Below are 9289 nucleotides of genomic sequence, written 5' to 3' on the forward strand. Positions count from 1 at the left end.
CATACAGCTACCTACATCCACGATTTTTTTTTCATTTACTAAATTGTGATCAAATTGTGATATGATTTTTCTAAGTGGAATTTTATTTAATTCTCATATAAAGACAATTTAATATATTATCCCTATTCATTCAATTCAGATTCGTGTAAATACTAGTACGAGCTTTTAGCTCGAAATTTTACCGATTTAAAACTCAGCACACTTCCAATTAACCCTTTTAAGTGAAAACAAAAAATAGTGTGGCCAGAACACTATTCAAATAAACATGTTTCAATAGAAAAGACGCAATATAAAATTGTATTAAAAGTGGGAAAAAATCCCAAATGAAAATACGTACTTTTGACTTTTGATTTGAAATGGACGACTACTTAGAGAGCTTTGAAAGCTAAAATGTACTAAAAATGAAAGATAAAATACCCGACTATAGATTATAATATTCATTTTGAACAGGAAATTGACAGATTTTGAGACATGAAAAATCGCACGATTTAAAAAACACATATCTCCGAATCTCGAGCCAATCAACATTTTTTACTACCAGATTCGTGTTTACTAGCCATAGATCTATAAGAAAAGTTATATTTCGTCTCTGAATCAAAAAAAGTCGTCATTTGTCGAACAATGTTATAAGAGAAATTGTAATGAAAATTGTATAGCGTCAAGTGCACACGTTAAGACGACATGGGTTGTTTGCCGCATAAACTATTATACATAAGCATCTGTCTTCACCGTGCCAATATTTGATCAACAGTCTAATGCGAGCAATCAATCAAGTTGTCACGTTGATCTGTGACATGTTATTAGTTGATAAACACAGAAGAGTTGCCGTACCGATAAATAGCGACCTAAGACGCTATCTACCGTCAGACCACGATCCAGGCACCTGAGATCGTCTATACTAATCCAATCAGACCTCAAACAACACTCCAACATGTGGATTAGATTTAGCTTTCTCTTTCTGATTCTGTTCGTATGGACACAGGTAAACACATTACACCTAAAAAAATTCACTTCACGGGTTTCATAAGATTTTTTTTGCCTTGTAATAGTATTTGAGACTATTTGTATATGTATTTGAGTTTTTATACGCAAAAAAAAATATCAAAAATTAATTAAATTCAAAATAAATATCAAAAAACAAAATAATACTTTTCTTGTTAAAAATTATTTGACCTTATTTTTAAATTATCTAAAATTTAAATGAAATTAAATTCTATCAAAATTTTTCTTGTAAAAATTGTCAGTGGTAAAATTAAAAAGATAAAATTCATATAAGTTAACTTCGATGGGTTGCTCAATAAATTGGCAGTTTGAAATAATAGTTAAATAAATGGTTAAAAAATGTCATATACGCGAGAAGAACATTTTGAGATTAGATACAGCATCATAAAATTCAATTACGAGATAAAATTCAATTTAAGCTAAAATCGAATAAAATCATTTCAGTGTGATCAAAAATACGCGTTCAAAATTCGACCCAATATATAGAAATTGGATATTAAGTAATATATGTACTTAAGTAATATACATATTTACGTATGCACTGATATAAAGGTGACCCAAGGCTTTAGGAAATATATTTAATTACATTAACTTAAGCCGGGATCATAATTTTAATTGAAACCTTAATCATCATTGCATTACATCATAACATAAATTGGTGGCAGGCCGCAAGTAAAATACTGTTTTAGATATACATTATTTATTATCGTGAAAGGAATTAAAACATTTTTTTTTTAAATTTCATACAAAAAAATTATTTAATTTGACGAATGAAACTGTTTTTAACAGTTTTTTAATTTCAGTTGAAAATTTTGTAGTTGAGATTCTTAAAAATGCTTGTAAATTTTCATCTGTGATGCTTGATTGTAAAGAATTTTTACTGATATTCATGATTGAAAATGCTTGTTTACATATACATACATATATGTAGGTTGATCGAAAAACCACCAACATTTTTTGAGCAAACTATCTAAGTTTGTCGAATTTTTCCGTATTAAGGGCGTTGTCAAATTTTTCAAATTTCTTCATAACGGTGTAATTCCCTTAAATAAGCATCCCGCTGTGAATATATAAACTTAATTTATATCTCCGTCGATACGCTATCAATATAAATTGCAATTGATCTCGTATAATTGCCAAGCCTATCTCAATTTTTCAGAAGTCGCCAAATCTTTATGGAAACTCACCACTTAAATCGTTGATAATTTCACCTTATTCTACAAATTTATTTTCTGGTATCTTTAGCAATTTCATGGTTGAAAAGTGATTTACCCGTTTAATAAATAAATGGTGAAGAAACAGTCGTAGTTTTAATTTAAATCCATTCAAACATTTCACCATATCATGGACATATAAATTTTCCCCTTGGAATACTGTGTTGAAAGTATTTAAATGTGTCACGATGTCCAGATGTAAATTCAAAATCACACAGCCAGTCATTATCAATTAATTCGGGAAAGTCGATAATATTTTTCATTTTTAAAAATAGAACGATATCTTCTTTTGTATTCCATACTCACTGAAGTATTTTTCCTAGGCTAAACCATCGAATATGATTATGATAAATAATATATGTGAACTCAGATTCAATATCTTGAAGAAAAGCAATGAATTGTCTGTGTTTCAAGCCACTCGATCGTATTAAATTTACAAGTTTAATAATATAAGATATCACATGTTCAACATTTAACACATTTTTGTACAATACTTGTATAATACAATGAATTATAATTAAATTGTAATCAGGACAATTTTCGCAAATTTTATCCTGGATTTTCTTTAATGGTCAAACTTGGTGCTCCGTCAGTTGTTATGCTTACCAATTTGTTCCATTGTAAATTATATTTTTTTAAGCAATTAACAATTTTTTCAAAAATATCAGCTCCTGTTGTTTAATATTTAGGTGATTCCAATGACAAAAGCTCTTCAATAATTTCACAATTTAGAGTTACATCCGCGTATGAAAATTAATAACTGTGCGGTATCTTTTCAATCATTACTTTCGTCGAGAGCTATCGAGTACCATGTGATCGCTTCTAATATTGATGATAATTGCTCATTAAATTTCTAGTTTGGCCGAAATTCGAATTTTATCTTATGTCATAAAGGATAAAACATTTAACAAATCGACAAAAAAAATTTTAGATAAAAAAAAATAAACTATTTTAAATTTTGCTCGCGGGCTACACTAAAAAAATAAGCTCAATTTCTTCCTAGGACCGTATGAAAAATTGGTGATCGGGACATAGGTTGGTGATAAATGCATTAGACTAATCCGGGGTTTCTATTGTTCACACACGAATTCGCTTAGACAGTGGATACTCATAATCCCACATTACACTATTAATGATGAGTGTAATCGAAATATGGAGAACACACATTTATACGGACATATCTGATTTCTTTCGATTTAGGCCGTTCAGGGATGCGCAATCCCACCACCACCACCATGTGGAGGTGGCGGTATGACTAAATCTGGGTCATCTGCATCTTCCTCTTCAACCGCTAGCAGTAGTAGTGGATCAACTGCTGCGTCAAGTACCTCGTCAAGCAGTTCTGGAAGCAGTGGAAAAGGATCCAGTGGTTCTTCTAGCAGCTCTTCTAGCGGATCTTCCAGCGGATCTTCCAGCGGATCTTCCAGCGGATCTTCCAGCGGATCTTCCAGCGGATCTTCCAGCGGATCTTCCAGTGGATCTTCCAGCGGATCTTCCAGCGGATCTTCCAGTGGTTCATCAAGTGGCTCTTCCAGTGGAGGTTGTGGAAAATCCGGATCTGGATCTAGCAGCTCATCTGGCAGCAGTGCATCTAGCGGTTCCGGCGGAAAGGGTGGTTCATCTAGCGGATCTTCCAGTGGTTCATCAAGCGGTTCATCTTCCGGTGGTTCATCCAGCGGTTCATCAAGTGGCTCATCCAGCGGATCTTCCAGCGGATCATCTAGCGGTTCATCAAGCGGATCATCCAGTGGATCTTCCAGCGGCTCATCTAGTGGATCTTCCAGCGGTTCATCTGGTGGTTCCTCCAGCGGCTCATCCAGTGGCTCATCTAGCGGCTCATCAAGTGGATCTTCCGGTGGTTCATCCAGTGGATCTTCCAGTGGAGCTTCCAGTGGCTCTTCCAGTGGAAAGGGTGGAAGCAGCTCATCAAGCGGCTCATCCAGCTCATCATCCAGTAAGAGTGGCGAAAAAGGAGGTTGTGGAAAATCCGGATCTGGATCTAGCAGCTCATCTGGCAGCAGTGCATCTAGCAGTTCCGGCGGAAAGGGTGGTTCATCTAGCGGATCTTCCAGTGGTTCATCAAGCGGTTCATCTTCCGGTGGTTCATCCAGCGGTTCATCAAGCGGCTCATCCAGCGGATCTTCCAGCGGCTCATCCAGTGGATCTTCCGGTGGTTCATCCAGCGGATCTTCCAGTGGAGCTTCCAGTGGCTCTTCCAGTGGAAAGGGTGGAAGCAGCTCATCAAGTGGCTCATCGAGCTCATCATCCAGTAAGAGTTCCGAAAAAGGAGGTTGTGGAAAATCCGGATCTGGATCTAGCAGCTCATCTGGCAGCAGTGCATCTAGCAGTTCCGGCGGAAAAGGTGGTTCATCTAGCGGATCATCCAGTGGTTCATCAAGCGGTTCATCTTCCGGTGGTTCATCCAGCGGTTCATCAAGCGGCTCATCCAGTGGATCTTCCGGTGGTTCATCCAGCGGATCTTCCAGTGGAGCTTCCAGCGGATCTTCCAGTGGAGCTTCCAGTGGCTCTTCCAGTGGAAAGGGTGGAAGCAGCTCATCAAGTGGCTCATCGAGCTCATCATCCAGTAAGAGTTCCGAAAAAGGAGGTTGTGGAAAATCCGGATCTGGATCTAGCAGCTCATCTGGCAGCAGTGCATCTAGCAGTTCCGGCGGAAAAGGTGGTTCATCTAGCGGATCATCCAGTGGTTCATCAAGCGGTTCATCTTCCGGTGGTTCATCCAGCGGTTCATCAAGCGGCTCATCCAGTGGATCTTCCGGTGGTTCATCCAGCGGATCTTCCAGTGGAGCTTCCAGTGGCTCTTCCAGTGGAAAGGGTGGAAGCAGCTCATCAAGTGGCTCATCCAGCTCATCATCCAGTAAGAGTTCCGAAAAAGGAGGTTGTGGAAAATCCGGATCTGGATCTAGCAGCTCATCTGGCAGCAATGCATCTAGCAGTTCCGGCGGAAAGGGTGGTTCATCTAGCGGATCATCCAGTGGTTCATCAAGCGGTTCATCTTCCGGTGGTTCATCCAGCGGTTCATCAAGCGGCTCATCCAGTGGATCTTCCAGCGGCTCATCCAGTGGATCGTCTAGCGGTTCATCAAGCGGATCATCCAGTGGATCTTCCAGCGGCTCATCCAGTGGATCTTCCAGCGGATCATCCAGTGGTTCATCAAGCGGTTCATCCAGTGGTTCTTCCAGCGGCTCATCCAGTGGCTCATCTAGCGGCTCATCAAGTGGATCATCCAGTGGTTCATCCAGCGGATCTTCCAGTGGTGCTTCTAGTGGCTCATCTAGCGGTTCATCAAGCGGATCATCCAGCGGTTCATCAAGCGGATCATCCAGCGGGTCATCCAACGCATCAGGATCATCATCAAAAGATGGGTCATGTTATTCAAAACGTAGCGGAGACATGAGTTCATCAAGCAGTGGTTCCAGTGCTTCCAGCGGCTCATCCAGCGGAACTTCCAGCGGATCGTCTAGTGGTTCATCAAGCGGTTCATCTTCCGGTGGTTCATCCAGCGGTTCATCAAGCGGCTCATCCAGTGGATCTTCCGGTGGTTCATCCAGCGGATCTTCCAGTGGAGCTTCCAGTGGCTCTTCCAGCGGGTCATCCGGTGGTTCCTCCAGCGGCTCATCCAGTGGCTCATCTAGCGGCTCATCAAGTGGATCTTCCGGTGGTTCTTCCAGCGGATCTTCCAGTGGAGCTTCCAGTGGCTCTTCCAGTGGAAAGGGTGGAAGCAGCTCATCAAGTGGCTCATCCAGCTCATCATCCAGTAAGAGTTCCGAAAAAGGAGGTTGTGGAAAATCCGGATCTGGATCTAGCAGCTCATCTGGCAGCAGTGCATCCAGCAGTTCCGGCGGAAAGGGTGGTTCATCTAGCGGATCTTCCAGTGGCTCATCAAGCGGTTCATCTTCCGGTGGTTCATCCAGCGGCTCATCAAGCGGCTCATCTAGTGGATCTTCCGGTGGTTCATCCAGCGGATCTTCCAGTGGAGCTTCCAGTGGCTCTTCCAGTGGAAAGGGTGGAAGCAGCTCATCAAGTGGCTCATCCAGCTCATCATCCAGTAAGAGTTCCGAAAAAGGAGGTTGTGGAAAATCCGGATCTGGATCTAGCAGCTCATCTGGCAGCAGTGCATCTAGCAGTTCCGGCGGAAAAGGTGGTTCATCTAGCGGATCTTCCAGTGGTTCATCAAGCGGTTCATCTTCCGGTGGTTCATCCAGCGGTTCATCAAGCGGCTCATCCAGTGGATCTTCCGGTGGTTCATCCAGCGGATCTTCCAGTGGAGCTTCCAGTGGCTCTTCCAGCGGTTCATCCGGTGGTTCCTCCAGTGGTTCATCCAGTGGCTCATCTAGCGGCTCATCAAGTGGATCTTCCGGTGGTTCATCCAGCGGATCTTCCAGTGGAGCTTCCAGTGGCTCTTCCAGTGGAAAGGGTGGAAGCAGTTCATCAAGTGGCTCATCTAGCTCATCATCTAGTAAGAGTTCCGAAAAAGGAGGTTGTGGAAAATCCGGATCTGGATCTAGCAGCTCATCTGGCAGCAGTGCATCTAGCAGTTCCGGCGGAAAGGGTGGTTCATCTAGCGGATCTTCCAGTGGTTCATCAAGCGGTTCATCTTCCGGTGGTTCATCCAGCGGTTCATCAAGCGGCTCATCCAGTGGATCTTCCGGCGGCTCATCCAGTGGATCTTCCAGTGGTTCATCCAGTGGTTCATCTTCCGGTGGTTCATCTAGCGGTTCATCAAGCGGATCATCTAGTGGATCTTCCGGTGGTTCATCCAGCGGATCTTCCAGTGGAGCTTCCAGTGGCTCTTCCAGCGGTTCATCCGGTGGTTCCTCCAGCGGCTCATCCAGTGGCTCATCTAGCGGCTCATCAAGTGGATCTTCCGGTGGTTCATCAAGCGGATCTTCCAGTGGAGCTTCCAGCGGATCATCCAGTGGCTCTTCCAGTGGAGGCTGTGGAAAATCTGGATCTAGCAGCTCATCTGGCAGCAGTGCATCTAGCAGTTCCGGCGGAAAGGGTGGTTCATCTAGCGGATCTTCCAGTGGTTCATCTAGCGGTTCATCTTCCGGCGGTTCATCCAGCGGTTCATCAAGCGGCTCATCCAGCGGATCTTCCAGCGGATCATCTAGCGGTTCATCAAGCGGATCATCCAGTGGATCTTCCAGTGGCTCATCCAGTGGATCTTCCAGCGGTTCATCCAGTGGTTCCTCCAGCGGTTCATCCAGTGGCTCATCTAGCGGCTCATCAAGTGGATCTTCCAGTGGTTCATCAAGCGGATCTTCCAGTGGAGCTTCCAGCGGATCATCCAGTGGCTCTTCCAGTGGAGGCTGTGGAAAATCTGGATCTAGCAGCTCAGCTGGCAGTAGTTCATCCAGTGGTTCTTCCAGTGGCTCTTCCAGTGGTTCATCTAGCGGCTCATCAAGCGGATCTTCCAGTGGTTCATCCAGCGGATCTTCCAGTGGTTCATCCAGCGGATCTTCCAGTGGCGCGTCTAGTGGCTCATCAAGCGGATCATCCAGTGGATCTTCCAGTGGCTCATCCAGCGGATCATCCAGTGGATCTTCCAGTGGCTCATCCAGCGGCTCATCAAGTGGCTCATCCAGTAGTAGTTCGGCAAGTTCTTCATCTACCAGCGCAAACGAATATGCAAGTAATTACCACGATGAATCATCTCAATATGAAATGAGCGAACAATATTCTCAATATGAAGAAACAAGCGAATCATATTGCAATTAAAAACTCCTATCGTGCAACATATTAACGGTAATAAATTTTTGCATGTCAAATGATATGTTTTTATTTCTCATTTTATCATATTATTTATCATTTTTCTTGTTTCAGGTTTCCCCATATTTAAGGGTGATGCACATAAAAAAATATTCGAATTAGTTTTAATTTAATATACACTTTGTAAATGTTCTAAAATTTAAATGTAAGAACAGCAATACTTCTAAATATAATAGTGTATATACTTACAGATATCATAAGTCTTTTATTTTAAAACGTTGGGTGCTCACGACTCGCCTGTCGTGATCACAAAATTTCCGTAGTCCCCGCACGATCCGCCGCGGAACAGAAAGGTACAAAAAACAAATACTCACTTGCTGTAGTAACGCGCAAAGCATTCCATTTTTTCGCCTAAAAGTATCTATACACTCTATTTTAAATTTTATATAATGTTATTTACTGTTGTTTTTTTTACATTATTCAAAAAATATAAATGTTTTGGTGATAAATTTTTTATACAAAAAGCTTAGTAAATGCATTTAAAAGAGTGAATATCATAGATATACATAGAATACTTATAGGTTTTTCTAATAGGTTATTCTAAATCTATGGTGAATATACTAAAATGTCTAATGGGTGATCCAAATATGATCAGTCTACATATTTATTTATTTATTTATTCACAAATTTGCCATTGTGACTTTACAGATCAACTCAAAGTCGTCACTATGGCTAAGGAAATTAATTATTATTATATATTAATTAAAAGACAAATATGGATAAAACAAATATAAAAATACAAAATTGTAAAAACATGAAATATAAAAATATAATAAAGGAGGCATGTAAAAATACGAAATTGTAAAAACATGAAATATAAAAATATAAATTATAAAAAATAAAAATATAAAAGTATAAAATTGTAAATACATGAAATATAAAAATATAAAAACATGAGAAATAAAATTATACTAATATGAAAAATAAAAATATAAAAATATAAAACATAAAAATATAAAAATTTGAAAATATAAAAATGTAAAAATATGAATATAAAAATACAATATGTTATAAGTTGCTACGATCTTAAACTAAACAATACCTCAACCAGATCGGTATATTTTAGATAAAACAGATCCAATTTAATAGAAATCTGGTTGAGGAGCTTGATACCCCTGGCGACAGGGGATGAAAGCATTAAATTGGTACGTGCCTCAGGTGGGAAGAACAATTCGCGGTATCTAGTAGCTCTGAACTTGCTGGGAACATTAAATTTCAACTCCGCAAGAATACGAGGATTGTATATTGATCCACCTAGAAGTTTATAGAAATGTTTTCCCAGA

General features: G+C 40.5%; 1 protein-coding gene across 17 annotated transcripts; it reads left to right on the top strand.

The window, feature by feature from the left end:
• The first annotated feature begins 654 nt into the window (after positions 1-654).
• LOC143909841 (uncharacterized) lies at positions 655-8809 on the top strand. 17 transcript variants are annotated; one of them, XR_013260393.1, is made up of 5 exons: positions 743-982; positions 3417-3756; positions 4507-6897; positions 6950-7982; positions 8061-8809. XR_013260393.1 is itself a non-coding variant. In XM_077428067.1 (4 exons), exons 1-3 carry the CDS (start codon positions 932-934, stop codon positions 7953-7955), a joined length of 3840 nt encoding a protein of 1279 aa, XP_077284193.1. In that variant the 5' UTR covers positions 743-931; the 3' UTR covers positions 7956-7982; positions 8061-8809. The 17 variants fall into 17 exon arrangements, 2 of the variants coding, with proteins under 2 accessions (XP_077284191.1, XP_077284193.1); XR_013260387.1 differs by having other exon boundaries at positions 3417-6972; positions 7142-7982; XR_013260379.1 differs by having other exon boundaries at positions 3417-6909.
• The last annotated feature ends 480 nt before the right edge of the window (positions 8810-9289 follow it).

The sequence above is a fragment of the Arctopsyche grandis genome, chromosome 3 (genome assembly GCF_051622035.1).
Source record: "Arctopsyche grandis isolate Sample6627 chromosome 3, ASM5162203v2, whole genome shotgun sequence".
Classification (NCBI taxonomy): domain Eukaryota; kingdom Metazoa; phylum Arthropoda; class Insecta; order Trichoptera; family Hydropsychidae; genus Arctopsyche; species Arctopsyche grandis.

Bases quoted from the DNA above. Each gene is read 5' to 3' on its own strand.
- LOC143909841 (XM_077428065.1), top strand. From the start codon at position 932: ATGTGGATTAGATTTAGCTTTCTCTTTCTGATTCTGTTCGTATGGACA. The intron at 983-3,416 runs GTAAACACATTA...CTTTCGATTTAG, and splicing joins TTCTGTTCGTATGGACACAG to GCCGTTCAGGGATGCGCAAT.